The sequence below is a fragment of the Odocoileus virginianus genome, chromosome 15 (genome assembly GCF_023699985.2).
Source record: "Odocoileus virginianus isolate 20LAN1187 ecotype Illinois chromosome 15, Ovbor_1.2, whole genome shotgun sequence".
NCBI classification, from domain to species: Eukaryota; Metazoa; Chordata; class Mammalia; order Artiodactyla; family Cervidae; genus Odocoileus; species Odocoileus virginianus.
In genome coordinates, this window is record NC_069688.1 from 19,490,039 (window position 1) to 19,508,924 (window position 18,886).

At 41.8% G+C, this 18,886-nt stretch overlaps 1 protein-coding gene and 1 non-coding gene across 4 annotated transcripts in view; one reads left to right on the plus strand and one right to left on the minus strand.

The window, feature by feature from the left end:
- The window catches only part of ATP6V1H (ATPase H+ transporting V1 subunit H), a 44,827-nt gene that overhangs the window by 15,558 nt on the left and 10,383 nt on the right, over nt 1–18,886 (minus strand). For all 3 annotated transcript variants that reach the window (XM_020906703.2, XM_020906699.2, XM_020906702.2), the window contains 5 exons: nt 10,689–10,786; nt 7,048–7,240; nt 3,241–3,419; nt 811–936; nt 92–193 (listed from right to left, as the gene is read on the minus strand). In XM_020906703.2, the coding sequence (XP_020762362.1) occupies nt 92–193; nt 811–936; nt 3,241–3,419; nt 7,048–7,240; nt 10,689–10,786 (698 nt within the window). The remainder of the gene's footprint in view (nt 1–91; nt 194–810; nt 937–3,240; nt 3,420–7,047; nt 7,241–10,688; nt 10,787–18,886) is intronic.
- LOC139038541 (U6 spliceosomal RNA) lies at nt 16,354–16,460 on the plus strand. Its single transcript, XR_011491582.1, has one exon. It is a non-coding gene; the product is annotated as a U6 spliceosomal RNA (small nuclear RNA).

An 18,886-nucleotide genomic window follows, 5' to 3' on the forward strand; every position in this document is an offset into this window, starting at 1 on the left:
CCCAGCTAAATGACTACTTTACAGGAGTGTATGAGTTAGGACCCTTGCTGACCATCTCCGGGCACACGAGGTAACCAGGTTCTTCCCTTACCGCTTGCCTCGAGGGTAATGGCGCACATACTCCCCAACGTCATGGGCGGCAACAGCTAAGACTTGGGGGTCGTCGGACACCTCTAGAAGTTTGGTCAAAATTCTGAAATAAATTTAATTCAAAGAGAGACTGATTTCTAATCCTTTTCTAGAGCATAAGAGAACACACGTATAATGCTGATACTTTCTCAAAAATGTACGTTTACAAATATAACCGTATTTTCTCCAAGTTTCACTATTACACACAGTACATTGCACATCATTTATTGAACATAAGTTAGCAGGCTTCAGACCTTTTAAACACACATAACAGGTCACTTTCAGATTCATAATGTCCATTGCCCACAAGTCCCACCATATCAGGGGGAGAGTGGGAGGGAAAACTGCAGGTGGCACACGGGGAGATTTCAGGGCAGTGAAACACTTCCGTGTGACACAGAACGTGTTTAGAATACTTACAGAATTCTTACAAAATGGGGAAAACAAATGAACAACAACAACAAAAAAACTTGAACAGGCATTTCTCCTGGGAAAAAAGATAACCCAAACGGCCAATAAGCATATGAAAAGGTATTCAACCACATTAGTAAGCAAGAAAATATATGTTAAAACCATGGACTATCCAAAAACTTAAAGAAGGACAAAAATATGTCCATGAGTATGTGGAACAACAGAGTTTATTTAGCATGTAACCTGGAATTAACTGAATGTGAAACTTACTTCAAGAGCTCATAATTCTTTTCATTTAACCTTGCAGCATTCTCTCTCCAAAATTTCTCAGATTTGTGCACAGGACTCCACTCCAGCCTTCCAGACTTAAGTTCTGAACTGTATTCATCAAATGAGCTATAAAAAATTTGAAAGGATTCAAAGTTTATAAGAATCTGAGAGATACTCCAAAATGTAAAAAATGCAGAACATCTTCATTAATGATTTAACTATAGAGACGGAGCATCCTTTATATATTACCCCTAAACAAAGTTTAAACAGCTTAAATCATCTTCAGTAAGCCACATGAAATTGATTTAGAGCACTGAGATACAACGTTCCTGTCAAATTTGAATGCTCATCATGAGATGTAAAAAGGAGTACTTGTCTCCAAAATCCTTATCCTAATATACACGTGAATAAATGTCACTAAAATATCTGATAATTTAGCATCATTTCTCTACCACACCACTGAAATATTGTACTTAACAGACCACTCAATATGGTAGGATACATTTACGTAAACAGTGTGTTATTTTAACATAAAATAAAGTAGTATATTCTATTATATTTTAAATGTCAAACTATGATATGGCACTAGAAAAATAAAAACACATACCTCAGGACAATATTTTTAACCGTGATTATCAACAGTGTAGAGATAATTCACTAATTGAATTAGCCCACTATAGATTAATAATAGAAACAAAACCTCTGTTCATGGAACAATCTGAAATGCATTTTAATTAAAAAATTATTCACTATGCCTATGTGCTAAGTCGCTTCAGTTGTGTCTGACTCTTTGAGATCCTATGGACTATAGCCCACCAGTTCCTGTCCATGGGATTGTTGTTTTTGTTTTGGCTCCATCTCTTCATTCTTTTTGGAGTTATTTCTCCACTGATCTCCAGTAGCATATTGGGCACCTACCGACCTGGGGAGTTCATCTTTCAGTGTCCTAGCTTTTTGTCTTTTCATACTGTTCATGAGGTTCTCAAGACAATACTGAAGTGGTTTGCCATTCCCTTCTCCAGTGGACCACATTTTGTCAGAACTCTCCATCATAACCCGTCCGTCTTGGGTGGCCCTACACAGTATGGCTCATAGTTTCATTGAGTTAGACAAGGTTGCGTGGTCCATGTGATCAGATGAGTTAGTTTTCTGTGATTGTGGTTTTCAGTCAGAAGAATTAATAAGTAGTAAAAATTGGCTAGCATGGATTAAATAATTTAGAAAACTATCACTAATCTTAATTATTTTTTAAAAGGATCTCAAATCATTATTACAGAAGAACTAATGATAATTTTTAGAAATAAACATAATAAAATGGAACTTATATAAACTGCAAGCCCATGGCTGGCCTATTATACTACAAATAATTTACTCATATTTGCAATTATAAAAAGAGAAAACTCATTCGGCTTTCTTCCATAAAACTCTGTATAAACCACTGATGCAGGTGACAGCTCCCATCTCGACAAAGGCATTTGGGCCTGAAGACTATGGACTGCACTGAGTTATCTGGTAAATACATTCCCAGAGCACACATTACACTGAAGGCATGTGCTGGACACCTCACGGAAAATTCTACAAGGTTAGAAAGTTTATCACTATTTTACCAAAAAGAAAACTGAAACTTCAAAATGTCAAGAAACTTGTTCAAGGCCACACATGGACAAAGTAGCCCAATAATTCAAACCCCAGCTCCCAAACCCCAACTCTTCTTAGTAAATAACTCTCTTTCCAGAATGTGTCAGTACTTTAAAAACAAAGAATGCACTGGTTAATGGGGAAGATTGTCAAGCTATTATTAAACAAAAAAGAACCAAGACCAGAAGAATATGTGGAACCCATCTGCATTTGTGTGTTGGGGGTGGGGGCTAGAAGGTGTTTAGAAATCAGAGTGTTGGGGGAAGAGGTGAGGAAGATGGGGAAGTGGCCTGGAGTCCCTTCCGGACTGTAATAAGGGAGGGATTTTTCTTTTTACTGCATGTACATCACTTGCATAATTTTCTAATATAAACAATAAAGCAACAGAAACTTTAAAAAAAAAAAAGCATGAAAAAAATACTCTTTCCCTATATAAGCAAACCTCCTCCATAAATGAAATGACTGCTGCTTAAAAAAAGATTCTAAGCTGGCAGATTTTCCGAGGGTGGCGTCCACAACCTGAGGGAGAACAGTGGCTAGGATTTCAGACAACAGAGAATAGTGGGTTCTGGTTCTCCCCCCAGAAGAGGAGACAGCACACACAGCTCTGACCAACTGTCCCCACGGTGATGAGCCAGTGTTTCCACATCCCTCAGTTTTCAATAGAAGACACCACGTTTTAGCGCAATCTTCTGAGTTCATAGTTAGTAACAAATTGAGACTTCCTTAAAATAGGAGGCCAGGCAACAGCCTGGGATAGCCAGCCCGTGAGAATCAAAGAGGACGGCACACCTGAGGTCCTGGACACTCTCACCGAGTTTCTCCAAGAGGAACTTTATATCCTCACTGATGTCTTCGTCGTCGTACTTCTGCTGCTCCAAGTTCTCCAGCTGTTTCAGGACTTTGCACTGAATCATCGCCAGTGCATACTCTTGGTGAGTTTCTCGTTCAGTTGACTTCTCTAAGAAGTTCTGGGTTAGACGGAGACACGATGAGAAATGATATAACCTGTTATGTGATACTGTCTGCACCTGCCTTCCCACCCTCTCTCCTCCACCTGTTCTCAGGGTATCCATCACCTTAAGTGGATGTCTGCGCTGCAAACTCTGACTTCTCTCCTGAGCACCTGTCCCACCTCAGGAGCATCCTTCTGATTCCCTCTTTCTCTACTGGCTCACTGAACATTTTAAATTATTGCCCCAGACAAGCCTCAAAACCCTGCACACATTTACAACGGGGCTGTCCCCATCTTTGGTCGCAGCCCTGCTCCTGGGGGCACCACTATGAATACTCCATTCATCAGCCACACAAAGCCCATAGCTTGCTAAGAAAGACTGCTTTCTCAGTATCCCCTAGTTCCCAATCGGTGACCTTTTTCTTCCCCACATCAACCTATCAGTGCACACAGGACAGCAATAAAGAACTTTTTTGCTTCAACAATTATCAGAAGGAATTTTCTATTTTTAGGAGTACTTATGAAAGCAGCAAAAGAATCTAAATATTTCTAAAGATAAAGTGTTCAATGAATTAACCAATATTTCTAAGCAAGGACCATGCCCATGCTCAGGTCTGGAATAAGGACAAACAAGCTCTCAAGAAAGCCACTTCGACAAAGTTGGCAAGGAAGGCCTGTCTAATCCCCTCCCCACGCTCCCACACAAATCCTGCAATAACAATTCTAAATCAAATGTACCAAAATTTTAATCTTTATTTCTGCAAGGATGTCACATTTCTAACAATTATACTAAATAAATGCAGAGAGGCTTTGGCTTAGTGTAAGAAAATCAGTCAGATCCATCCCTACCAGAATTCTAATGACATTCTTCACAGAAACAGAAAAACAATCCTGAAATCTGGTTGGAAACACAAAAGCCTCCAAATGTCCACAGCAATCTTGAGAAAGAAGAAGAAAGCTGGAAAGGTCACACTTCCTGATTTCAAACTAAATTACAAGGCTACAGTGATCAAAACAGGATGGCACTGGCATAAAACAGATACACAGATAAATGAGACAGAATGGAGGGCCTCTCTGAAGGTGTTGTGATTGTGAACTGTCTGCAGAGAATATGCAAGTCTGTGCATGTCTGTGTCTGTGAGTGGCATACATGTGTGGGTGTGAATTAAACATCATAGTAAACACAAGCTAATATAAATCCAAATTCAACTGGGTGGGGTTTCTTCCTGAGCCTTTCCAAGCTTTCATGCAGTCATAAAATATAATTTATCTTATTATGTGACATATTAGGTAGGGTCTGGACTAAGCAGAGCCAAAAAAGAGAAACAAAGTCACAACAGATGAAGAGCCCTAAACAACAAATAGAGCCCAAAGCATCTTTCTCAGTCACAGCCTCAAAACATTCTAATTTATTTTAGAAACAAAAGACTGACACATCAAGTTAACCGATGGAATAACTTTTATGGAGACCTGGAGTTCAGCACCTGCTATGAATAAGTGAGACTGACATTTTCAAAAATAAAATTTCACCCAGCCAAATGAAAAAAAAAAAAAAAACAGCTGCTAGATTTCTTCAGCTCACAGCAGCTCAGCAAGCTTCCTAAAGTCTTCAGCATAAAAATTTTCTTCCTCGGGATGTGGGGAAAAATGTATAATTAGATGATCCTCAAACAACCACATCAGTGAAATCTTTATTAAAGGTTACAGGAATTTGAGAATTATAAAAAAAGAAGAACATGTCATTGTCATTTTTTTCACCTATTTGATGGTCTAAATCAAATGGCTTTACTATGTCCTTACTAATGGCTCGATTTTAACTCAGTTATGTACATCAAAGTTTTGGATGTCTAAGGATGTTTCTGATATTCAGTCTTCAGTCTAATCATACAATGACTATATTGTCCCAGTTTAGTAAGGAGAGTCTAAAAAACTACTATACCTGTCAATAGATTGGGTCTATTTTAAATACTCTGAAATTCAAATTGGACAACAGAAGCCCAGAAATTAACATAAGTTCCATGCAGTGTGTGTGGATGGAAAATTGAATCTGCAAATAAAGTTTAAATAAGATTGTTAAATATTGCTAAATATTAGTAAAACATTCATGCTGCCTCTTCTAAATCTAACAGAACAGCCCTTGACCTCTGCCTACGTGCCACATTAACCTAGAATGCAATTCATAGAGATGGGGGTTAAAGAAGCAGATGGCTATTATTTTGTGCTTTTATGGACAGAAAAGGAGGAAAAGAAATATTTCCTGTATATTTACTATTGCCAGGCCCTTTGTCTGTTACTTCATTGAATCCTTACCCAATGTTGAAGTGAGTTAAGTTTCACTCAACACCTTCTACAGATGGAGGAATCAGCTCTGAGAACTCACACCACCCTCCCATCCAGCCATGCAGGGACTCATTCCAGGTCTGCCCACTCCAGAGCCAACACTCTTGCTAACACACCATGTGGAAAGGAAAACTAGAAAAGAGCGACACTATCCTACTTCTAAGATGTCCATAAAAAGCTGATCAACAATCTGGAGAGCTCCCAAATCAGGGCCAAAGAAAATAAAGAATCTCAGTCTGGCTGTACACTTCCTGTGACTTTTTGAACGTTGTGACTTCTACAGAGTTCAGCATGGCCCCCTGCACCCTCAACTTCCTGGTCTGTTTAAGGGAAGATGCTGACTGAGCTCATGGCCAAAATCCTAACATCCTAAGAGGACAACTTCGCTGCTCAAAGTAACTGTAGATCTCTAAAGCTGTCTTAGAAATGACTACTGGTCAGCAGAACCAGGATCAGAAATACAACTCCCTTCTAAAAGAAGGGCCCCGGACAGGAAAAAAAAGAAACCTCAGCCTCCTGGAAAACAAGGCCACCTGAATATAGCACTGTCACACTCCCAACAAGTATCTGCAATCCTCACATATCCATAGAGACAGCTTCCTCCCTCATCCCCTCTCCTGCCATAAATACAATCTATGATATTTCAGTCTAAGCTCACCAAGAATCCACAGCTCCAAGACCACTGAGAGAACAAGCAACATTTGCACCTGCTGAAAGGCCTCATGCTGCACAAAAAATGCCTCACACACACACACATCACACAGTCCCCACAGAACACACCACACACACACACACTACACAGAACACACCACACACACTCCACAGAACACCACATACGCACCACAAACCCCCACTGAATACACCACATGCACACCACACACACATGACACTCTACAGAACACCATACACATTCCACACACACACACACCCCATAGAAAACACAAACACCGCACTGAACACACCACACACACACATTACACAGAACACACCACACACACACCACAGAACACCACATACGCACCACAAACCCCCACTGAATACACCACACGCACACCACACACACATGACACTAACACCATACACATCTCACACACACACACACCCCATTGAAAACACAAACACCGCACTGAACACACCACACACACATCATACACTACAGAACACCACACACCCCCCACAGGACACACCCCACATAAACACACCCCACAGGACACACACCAGAACACCACATACACACAACCCCACAGCACACACACACCCACAGGACATACCCCCACAGGACACACTCCCCACAAAATGCTTACACGGAATGCTGCCAGAATGATCCTCGTCACCTTCTCTTTGACTGACTCCTGCAGGATGTCAGACAGGACAGGGATGATGTTGTAGCGCCTCAGGTGTTCACACATCTGCGGGCTGAAAGCCAGGAGCCATACGGAAAAGATCATCTGATACTGGAGCTGAAAGCCACACTTGTTACTCAGGACGCCCATGATGCTGAAAGGAACACAGGTGAAGACGACGTTCAGTAATAGGACAGTGCGACCAGAAGTAGAAATAACTGACTGCTCTTTCTGCCCCAGTGGGCCAGTCTCTCAGAATCACATCCTCTCCTTTTTCCTGCAGGAGGGAGCAAGCCAGACCCCTGCTCTCAGAGGGCCAGTCCACATGGCCGGAGTCTCAGGACGCTGCCCCCTTGCTGCAGGGCGCGCAGTCACACAGCAAACAGCAGGAGGGCTTGACTGGCATTCAGGACATGACCCTTGCAACTCAGCACTCAATTTCCTTCTGAATCTTACCTTTCACTTATATGCTACTTTATATTACTATATACTTTATAAATACTTCAAATGTCAGACTACAAATGTTCACAAAGGGCAGGTGAATGGGGCAGGGGGGAGCAATTACTTCAGCGGAAGCCCACCTGCCTTAGCTCCAGCAGTTAAAACATCAGCGCTGACCTCCAAACTTTCCAGTAATGTAAGAGTGTATTCTTGGTCTTATCCAGGCACATAAACTTTCAGAACAGTGTGTGCCAGTCATGTAACCGAAAAGGAAACTACACAGAGAAAACAGGTCCTGGGCTCTTAAACCACAGTCCCCTTCCACTCTCCTCAAACAGGCTATGCTCACAATTTTTTCTCCTCCCAAGATCCCTGCTTGTGATTTGAGGAGCACCAAAAAGGAAAAAAAGAAAACCGTCAATCTTAAACAAAAGAAATGGCAGAATAGAAATTACATGCTTTCTTTCTTTAAAAAAATGAAAAATGAAAAATTCAATGACTTTTCTAAACTGTCCCAATCTCAGCAAGTTAATATATACTACCTTTAGTAATACCTGTTCTCAACTTAAAAGTCTCTGTATTAATTTGATTACAATTATGGGCTTCCCTGGTAGCTCAGAGGTTAAAGTGTCTGACTGCAATGTGGGAGACCTGGGTTTGATCCCTGGGTCGGGAAGATCCCCTGGAGAAGGAAATGGCAACCCACTCCAGTATTCTCGCCTGGAGAATCTCATGGAGCCTGGGGTCGCAAACAGTCAGACACGACTGAGCAACTTCACTTTCACTTTCAACCTTGTTGGTGGGTATTACCATATCAAAGAGTGTAGGTTGGACATGACATATTCTAGATTGTATTCATGCCCTTTATTGTTGCTAAACTGAATAGTTAATACTGGTTCAGTTCAGTTGCACAGTTGTGTCTGACTCTTTGAGACCCCAAGGACTGCAGCATGCCAGGCTTCCCTGTCCATCACCAACTCCCAGAGATTACTCAAACTCATGTCCATTGAGTGAGTGATGCCATCCAACCATCTCATCTTCTGTCATCCCGTTCTCCTCCCACCTTCAATCCTTCCCAGCATCAGGGTCTTTTCAAATGAGGCAGTTCTTCGCATCAGGAGGCCAAAGTACTGGAGTTTCAGCTTCAATATCAGTCCTTCCAATGAACATTCAGGACTGATTTCCTTTAGGATGGACTGGCTAGATCTTCCTGCAGTCCAAGGGCCTCTCAAGAATCTTCTCTAACACCACAGTTCAAATCAATTCTTCGGCGCTCAGCTTTCTTTATAGTCCAACTCTCACATCCATACATGACTACTGGACAAACCATAGCTTTGACTAGACAGACCTTTGTTGGCAAAGTAATATCTCTGCTTTTTAATATGTTGTCGAGGTTGGTCATAGTTTTTCTTCCAAGGAGCAAGCATCTTTTAAATTCGTGGCTGCAGTCACCATCCACAGTGATTTTGGAGCCCAAAAAAATTATGTCTGGCACTGTTTCCACTTTTTCCCCATCAATTTGCCATGAAGTGATGGGACCGGATGCCATAATCTTAGTTTTCTGAATGCTGAGCTTTAAGCCAACTTTTTCACTCTCCTCTTTCAATTTCATCAAGAGGCTCTTTAGTTCTTCTTCACTTTCTGCCATAAGGGTGGTGTCATCTGCATATCTGAGGTTATTGATATTTCTCCCGGCAATCTTGATTCCAGCTTGTGCTTCTTCCAGCCCAGCATTTCTCATGATGTACTCTGCATATAAGTTAAATAAGCAGGGTGACAATATACAGCCTTGATGTACACCTTTCCCAATTTGGGGCCAGTCTGTTGCTCCATGTCCAGTTCTAACTGTTGCTCCCTGACCTACAAACAGATTTCTCAGGAAGCAGGTAAAGTGGTCTGGTATTCCCATCTCTTGCAAGAATTTTCCACAGTTTGTTGTGATCCACAGAGTCAAAGGTTTTGACATTACCGTCCTCCAAAACACAAGTGCCAATAACTAGAAGAGCAGCATCTGGTTAGCCTCTCTGTATGCCGTTAGGGTCCACTAGACCAAACTTTGGGTGTTTGAGTTTATCTTTTGAGCAATTATAACTGTTTTTAGAAACAGCTGTTTCATGACTTTTATTCTCTCTTACAGGTCTTTCAAAGAACAAAAAGAAAATGCACTTTTTGTTTAATAGGATAAAATTCAATATATCTTACAATCACAATACAGGTCTACTGGACCCATTTACAAGCCTAAGATATACTGTGAGTTTGTTAACTATAATTTGAAGAGTCACATTATTTCACCATCCTAGATCTTATTTCATCATTATTCACTCATTATTCTCAAGTATGATTAAAAAAAAACAGTTAAGACTAAAGTTATAAAAAACTGGACAATGGAATCACCTAGAAGATGATATAATAGTAAAATGACTAACTATCTTTTCTTATTGCATTGCCCAAAATATCACATCACTTACAAGAAGATATATAGACCAGAAACACCGTCTGTGTAGTCACCTTCAGGTTTCTGTGCGGAGGAGAGCTAACACATGAGACAGCTGTCCTGAGAAGTAGGTTGCCTGCACAGCAGGCCCCTGGCTGGCCTCTGGGAACATGACTGGCGATCAGCCCCCTACACAGAAATAGAACTTTGCCTGGAAGATGTTGTTGTTGTTTAGTTGCTAAGTTGTGTGTCTTTTGTGACCCCAGGGACTGTAGTTCACCAGGCTCCTCTGTCTGTGGGACTTTCCAGGCAAGAATACTGAAGTGGGTTGCCATTTCCTCCTCCAGGGGATCTTCCCAACCCAGGGATCGAACCTGTGTCTCCTTCATTGGCAGGAGGACTATTTACCGCTGAGCCACCAGGGACTAAACTGTGTACACAAACAAGATACTATGTCTATGCTGAAGGCCTGCTTTCCCTCTGGAGTCTGGAATATTGCTTCATGCAAGGTGGAGAGTACCATCCTGACATACATAAATACTAACAGTGAAAACTGGGAGACCTGAGTCTCCAGCATGTTTCCTAGGGAAAAACATCACACAAGACATTTGGAAAAAAATCTTTTTAAAAAACACCTTCATTTCAGTGATTAAACATATTAATTTCTTTGACAATGTCAAGGAGAGATGCTCTTAAACGTTATCCCACATGACAAGTGAGGGCTCACCAGTTCACCCCATCTGCCTCCACCCAGGCGAAGCGGTACTCATTGACTCGGAGCATCAGCTGCAGACACCCGGCCACACACTGCACATACTGGGAACTCTGCGTGGGAGAAAGCACCTCAGGTCACCAGGTTGCAAAGATGCCAGGATCTGGAGTTTGTTTGCTAGGGTTTCTGATGGTAATATAATGCCCAAAGGTCTCTATTATTTTTTCAAAAGTCAATTCTCCTTTTCACTTTCCTCTCTGACTCTCAGAAATGAAGCTGACTTCTTCCGCAAAATTAAGCCTACATGGTTCAAGCCTACATCCAGTCAGGGAAATCAAGGAACACAGTAATTATGTCTTTGATATGGTTTGATAAATGGCTTATTATCCTGCAGTGTTTCACTTACCCCTGAAGAGAGGCATGATACAGACAACACTGCTCTTCATAATTATATAAACATCAAAATCAACAATAGAATGAAAAAGACAGAAGTGTATTCTCTGAGATGAGCCCGTATCTGAATGATATGAAGGATTGCCGAACCTTTTTAATGCTCAATTTCTCCATCCTTAGTAAGGATGATACCGCTAAGCACTCTGAAAGAGTACTCTTAGGATTAAGTATAGTAGTTCATACAGCACAGAGTTAAAACATTTCATAGAAACTCAATAAAAGAGAACTTAAAAAAAAACTATACAGCATATACAAACCTAATTAAACACATGAAAAAGATTATGACTTTTTAAAACTATCAGTTCAGCGGCACTTTCTTAAGAGAAGCTTGAAATAAATAAGAGTAAATAATCCCCAAGAAGTTGCAGGAACCTCCATATTAGAAAAGCGGGTGGTGACATCTGGCCTGGGCTTCTCCCTAAATATTACCATGAGGCTTACATCTGTAAGAAATGAAGGAACAAGGGGAAATTTCAGACTCTGGCCTCAAAGAGCATGCTGACAAAAAGAAAGAAGGAAGGAGAGGACAGTGGACGTCACATAAATACTCAAAACCGAACACACTTGATGCTACGGAAGCTCGATGTTTCAATTTAAACTAAGCTTGTTAAAAAGTAACACTTTAAAGAAATTCCAGGCACTCAAACACAGAAACACAATGATATAACTGTATTTGGTAGAATAATCAAAGGTCATCATGGAAAGGTTATCTTAGGTTTTACCTAGAAAGTAGTGAACACAGTTACCGAAAGCACAATATATCCAGTAGTACTAACATAATTTGCCTAAAAACTCAAAAATGTTAGCAAAAACTAATGACCCAAAAAAAAGGTGAATTTTCAGTTCTAAAACAATCTTCCATAATGGGAGAAAATATATATGTATTTTTCCAATTAGGTCAGCAGGTAAGTAGCCCTTTGTGAAAGGAGAATTCCCTCTTTCTTGTTTAGAGATAGAGTCTGGGCAGGCTTTCTCCAATAATGAACAAAAAGGCAGCCTAGGGCACACTCTTCTCTTCCACTTATCAACGATCTCAACACAAAAATTTTTTGGTTTGCTGTCTTTTTCTGAGTCCATTTACCATTCTATACTGCAATACATGACACCTTTTAAAAAATGGCTTCTTCGTTGCTAGCTACAGCTTCAGCATTCACATATAAACGAGCAGATAAAAGATGTTGCTTGTAAAACCACACTCTCTCCTGTGATGCACTGCCAGGCAGTCCAACACCAGCACAGAAATTATTTTCAGTGAAGGCAATGCTGACAGACAACTGAATGACTGCCTTCAATTGAACAAAGGAAACTATATCACTTCCTTAGCTTCCTCTCACATCATCCTATTAGTCTCATGTATAAAATTATTCAATGATTTATTGTTAAAGAGAGTAATCAGCCTTCTATTAATCCAGTGAGTCGCCGCCTCTGCTCCCACACAGACATAATCCAGGCCCTGCTGGAGACGGTGCACCATCATGTGGCCCTCAGGCAGCTCTGCCCGTTCTCTCTGCCCTCTCGGAGCCACACCCATGCTGTCACCACTACCGCCACCTCTACCCTCCTGCCCTGCTTTCCTCCCTTGTTTCAGCAGCCAGAGAAGAAAGAGACCATCAGCCAGAGAGCTGCTCAGCTGCCAACACCACACCCCGACATGGAACTAAACCAACAGCCATTTCCACCTCTCTCTCATCCAACAGAGGTGGGCAGTGCTTCCTGTCCAGGCCCCCAGCCCCACACGGCCTGCAGCCCACTCCTCCCTCACAGTGCAATCTGTAGCTCCAGGGTCTGTTGGTCTCCTCTACTCAGCACCTAAACATACTCTTATCTTTCTCATCTTCATGTTATCCCTAAATGTGGTACCAACCTCTGCATCTCTCTTCCTCCTAATACGTGAAGGTTTCTGTAAAGATTCATCCAGGTTCTTACCTCTCTTCCATCTTACCACCCCACTAACATGGCAACTGCTAAGTTCGGCAGTGACCTTCAAGTGCCAGGTCCAACAGTTACTTTCCCGGCTGAGGACCAGACCTCCACCTCCAGTTACCTCCCAGAACTCTGGCCCCTCCTCGCTCCAGATGAACTGACCCACAGGCTCAAACATCGACTCCTCCACCAGGAAAGAAAGGCAGTAACAGAGTATCACAGTTAAGAACAAAGGCTCTGGGACCAGCCTGCCATACTCGGCCACCTCCAAGCCTTGGGTCCCTGAGTGAGCTTCCTGCCAATAAAGTGGGGGAATAAGAGGGCACATCCCGCTGGGTGTGGGATTATCTCATTAGCTAACACGTGACAGGCTAGGCGGAGATCTAGCTACAATGTGCATAAGCCTCCCTGGTAGAGAAAAAGCAACTTGACTTCTCAACACATTTAGAGAAGATCATCAAATACACTCTCCAATATGGCTGACAATGGGAATTCTCCTACATTATGGTGGATTAGGCACTTAAGGAAAACAGAAACTGGCAGAATTCAAGAGGGGACCCCAGATCCATATTCTGGAGAATTAAAAATAATTCAAGCAGTGATAAATGATAAAGCAGGAAGGCAACAAAAAATACACAGAGGAACTGCAGAGACATTATGCCAAAGTTACACTAGAGCTGCAACAGTGTTTATAGACCACTTTTCAACACCCATCTCCATAACGCAGGGATTCAAGCACAAACTAAAAGAGAAAGTGTAAAGATGATATTCCTCTAAATTTTACAATCATGGGCACTTAAAAAAAAGAAAGAGACTGCAGTGCAAAGAACAGCTGTCTAGAGATATTGGAAACACATGTGTGAATGGGGCTATCAGTGAAGCACAGAGCTGAACCCATCAAGCACACAACCAACCAAAACAAAGCCCAGAAGCCAGCTGTAAGTGAAATCCTCCAGGACTGGGGATTAACCCACCCCAATGCACTCAATGTTTCATGACTATGAAACAAATCTTTCCTCACAGAGCGAAAAAGTCAGTGTGCACACCTCACACACACACAAGTGTGCACGTGTAGTTTTTGTTTCTATCATGACACCCACTTTAGAGAATAATGCAGGACAATGTCAGTGTCAGGAGGAAACTGCAACTGTCTCCCTTTGCCGACGGATGTGCAAACGGGTTTAGAAAAATGACTGGGTTGCTAGATCTAAATTCACATGTGCCCTGTGCCCTGGCAACTCCATTCCAGAAATCAAGCGCTCCAGGCATGGGTGGTTACATCTACCGGAAGCTACGTAAAATGACGTAACCCTGTATATGTGTAATTAAATTTGATTTTCTCCTGTTCCTCTGCCTCACGTCAATTTAATTCTTTGACCAGCCAGAAGAACCCAGAAAGAGGACAGGGTAATTTTTTCCTCCCCAAAAAGCTATGACATGAAAAAAAAGTGACCAAAGAAAGGAAAGGAGGCAAAGAGGGAGAGAGGCTTTAGCAATCAGAAGTTTTGCTAAATTATCTCTGGCATATCTCTGAAACTTCAAAATTTTTGCCTCATCAACACAAGAAAGCAATACCAGCCCACCAAATTAAAAAACAACAAACCTCTGCTACTCAATCTGAACTGACATCAGTTTCCATTAAACACAAAACATAATGTACATCATCATCATTATTACCTCATATTCAGGAACTAAAACACACACAGTGCAAGAATTCTCTTGATGTTGGCTTATTAAAAGAGGCTCTCCAGTCAACATTCATAAAACACCTATATTAAATTAATACCTAAATTAAAATAATTTCATCTTAGATTTCAGTCTTACCAAAAAAGTAATTTCACTATTAATTTACAAATTTATAAATCTCCTTCAAGTACTGCTTTCAATCTAATTTGCTTAGTCATGTAATTTAATTACATGACTACAGGGATCCTTTATTGTAGGGAAAAATTATTGTGGACTTCAGAAAATATGATTTACTTTATAAATGATTGCTTTGTATGCAATTCCAAGAACATATTTGAAGCACAATATTAGGTTACCTTATTATGATAATATATAGCCATGGTAACAAATGTAACCAAAGGAAAGTCTGCTACTGAAATACTTTACCATTTAATTTTTCTTTGCATTGCTAGAATATACACAATCCTTCCAAACATCTGATCAGAAAAGCAAAACTGATAGCTTCTTGTCTGTTCTCCTTTTTGTAAAATTCATTCTTTGCATAACACTTCAATGATCCTCAATGTTTAAAACATACTAATTTTATGACAAGAAAATAAAAGGCAATTGAACAATGAAAATGATCCAGGAAGTGCTTTTGGTAAATGGCAATGTTCTGGAAACCTGCACAAAGACACATAATTGGTCATGAACTTCTTGAGGGCCTCACAGACTTGACAAGTCACCAGCGAGAGGGGACTGGAGTTAGTAACACGCCTGCCCTATCCAGGTGTTTGACGCAGCTCACTCACAACTTCTGATAAACTCATTAACAGACAGCAAAGAAGCAAATCCTGAAAGTTCTCCACCTCCTCTGAAAGACTGAAAAGTCTTAAAAAAAAAACACAGCTGGGCTTCCTTGGTGGCCCAACGGTTAGGAATCCACCCGCCAATGCAGGGGACCCGGGTTCAATCCCTGGTCTGGGAAGATCCCACAACCTGTGGAGCAACTAAACCTGTACAGTACCAACTACTGAAGCCTGTACCCTAAAGCCCGTGCTCTGCAACAAGAGGCACCACAATGAGAAGCCTGCACACACAACAAGAGAGCAACGAAGACCTAGCAGAGCCAAAAATGAAATAAATAAACTTATAAAAAAGAAAAAACACAGCCTTTAAATTTAAAGTAGAATCAAAGCTGTAAAACTAACTTCACGTTAACAAGGATATCGGAACTGCCAGAAAATACAGTTTAAGTATTTGGCCAAAAGTAAAAAATGCTAAGGTTTTTTTCTCCTTCCATTCTAAAATGCTGTTACTGAAAACATTACAGTTTTAGGTGAGAGAAGCCTGTCACAGATAACCATGTATCACATGACTCATTCACATGAAGTGGCTGCAAGAGGCAAGCCCAGAGACAGAAAGCAGGTGAGTGCTTGCCAGAGGCAGGCAGGGAGTTAGGATGAGGGCAACTGTTGATAAGAACACGGTTTCTTCCTGGGGTGTTGAAAATGCTACAAAACTAGACTGTAGCAATGGTTATACAACCCTGTAAATATATGAAAATCTGTTGAATTGCAAGTGGAAGGACTGTATAGTATGAGAAACACACTTTGATAAAGTTTCAGACAAAGCAACCGTGCTCGCTTCGGCAGCACATATACTAAAATTGGAACAATACAGAGAAGATTAGCATGGCCCCTGCGCAAGGATGACACGCAAATTAGTGAAGCGTTCCATATTTTAAAAAAAAAGCAACCAAAAAGCCTGCATAAAATGGAAAGCTGATCTGCTTTACTCACACTTGCCACATTTCTGGGCTCAAGAGCCATGTGTGCGAGGGGTTCCCAGAGTAGACAATGAGAACATGAAGAACAACACTTCCATCATCATGGCAAGTTCCACTGGACAGACCTGCTCCAGAATATTAAATAGCAAGATAGAATAAGTGACAAGAGAACCTGGCAACTTGACTGTGTTACTTATTGCCAATGAAACTACGTCCACCCAGCAATAACCAGGGCTGATCTGGGCCTACAGCAGAGACGGCCAGAGAAAAGGACATGGCCAGACACGGGAGCAGGCAGTCCCCTTGCTCCCCTGCACAGAGGTATGGAAGAAGCTGGACACAGGGAAAAGGATGCCCAGACTCTTCTAACTCCTCAAAAGGCTGGGAGATATCACAGGGTTCCTCTTTCTGTCAGGACATCAACAGAGCAGCCAATGCCAAGCCTGTATGACTTCCTCGAAAAAATCGAAAACTAATAATCCACAATCAGGAGTCAGCAAAGAGCTGAACAACGGTAAAAGATCAGTCAGCCTAAGTACGAGAAATCTGAAGTCATTCATGATCTTCACATTGAGGTAAAAACAACACAACGCATTTTAAGAAAAGTTCATCTATGGAACATCATTTAAATAACAATGTCTACACAGGTCCACTCATAACTTAGAATGTCACTTCTGTGCCATTTTAGAAGCCAGGACTGTGGCATCACGCTTCTCATACTGCAGTGCAGAGCTGAGCCGTTTGTCTTATACTGACATCAAGTGGCAGCAGTAGGGAATGCAGTTTACCAAACCCCATTTGTACAATGCCTGAAACCCTAAACTGATTTTAAGATGCAACATGGCTATTTTTTAAAAGTCTGAGTAGGCGAGGCAACTTGGAGAATGTCTAAAGCTCCAGGTTCAGTCCACAGGTCTTAGAACTCCTCTTGGGAAGGACTCTATCTCCCTGGCGGTTTTGCAACCATGACCAAATGACCGTGGGCAAGCAGATGACCTTAGGCGAGCCGGTGTGCCTTTTCAGCAGCCTCACTGCTCATCCCTGAAATGCGGCTTATGGTAAGACCCACATCAAAGACGAGCTGTGAATACTCTAGGAGATATAAATGCCAGGTGACTGAAACAGTGCCAGGCATATAGTAGGAGAGCCATAAATACCAGTTACCAATTCCGATCCCCCTACTAAAATGAAACTGTCAAAGGAAGTGCTAACACCCCTCTCTCATCTGCTTTCCAGGCGGAGAGCCTTCTGAAGAAGTAGGACCCTTCAGGAGGAGACAAGCAGTGTGTTCAGGTGCACAAGGCACTAAAGGGAAGAGACTGGACATCAAAGGCCATCTTCTCTCCACCCAGAATCACCCTCGATGCTACAAACTCTGCTGGGATGTACATGTCAAGTCCACCAGACAACCCACTTTGACTGACCACCACCAGGTCAACAGGATCATGTGTTCCACATGACAGACAGAAGAGAGCAAGAAAGGGATGTCATGTGAGCAGAGTTCACTCACTGCGGAAGCCTAAATAACTTCCAGACCCTTTAACAACCACTTCAGTTTATAGACATGTGTGAGTAAAAACACCTTTTAAAAATTTGACAAATAAATCTAACCAGATAATTTTTCAAACAATTTTTCAAAATTTCAAACTGATAGGAAAAAACTCAAGTCATAGAAGACAAAGATTCCCAACTTAAACTCTGCTTGTGGTTGAGCATCTAGACTTGGAGCCTACCTCTACCTTTCCCTACCCCGCCCCCAAACTGCTCACCTGGTTCTACACCTTGTTCTGATTCCACCTCAGAAGGCTCGTGCCAATTTTTGGCCTAACACACCCAAGTGTGCTAGGTTCAAGAGGTCAAGTTCCCCCACATGCGCCCCAAGAGAAGCACCCCTCTTGGCTCTGAAATGGATTCTGTTGCCCTCCCTAGTCTGCGAGCACACACATGGGGTGTCTGCTGCAGGTTATGAACACGGATCCCACGTGGCTCCCCCTGAACTTGGCTGAGGTCTATCACAGGCAGGTGGGAATGTAGACACAACTCTTCTATATTTTTAACTCTTTTCCCACCTCTCTCTCAACTGGCACTAATCATGCCAGCTCCTACTTGTCCACATTTATTGCCAATTCTTGAACTCCTCTGAATACAGTGAAATTAAACCATTCCCAACCAGGGGAGATTAACCAGGAAAGGAATTTGGTGAGATATGATTAGTTTTAACATTTAACCTTTGGGCTCTACAGAAGAGTGAGGCATGTCTGGCCTGAAAAGAGGGGATCTGCCCCCACCACAGGCCTCCAGAAAACTCTAAGCAACAAGGGCAAGTAGTGGGTCTTCGGGCCAGCAGGGAACTGAACTGTCTCCAGCTGCCTGGCAGAGGGCT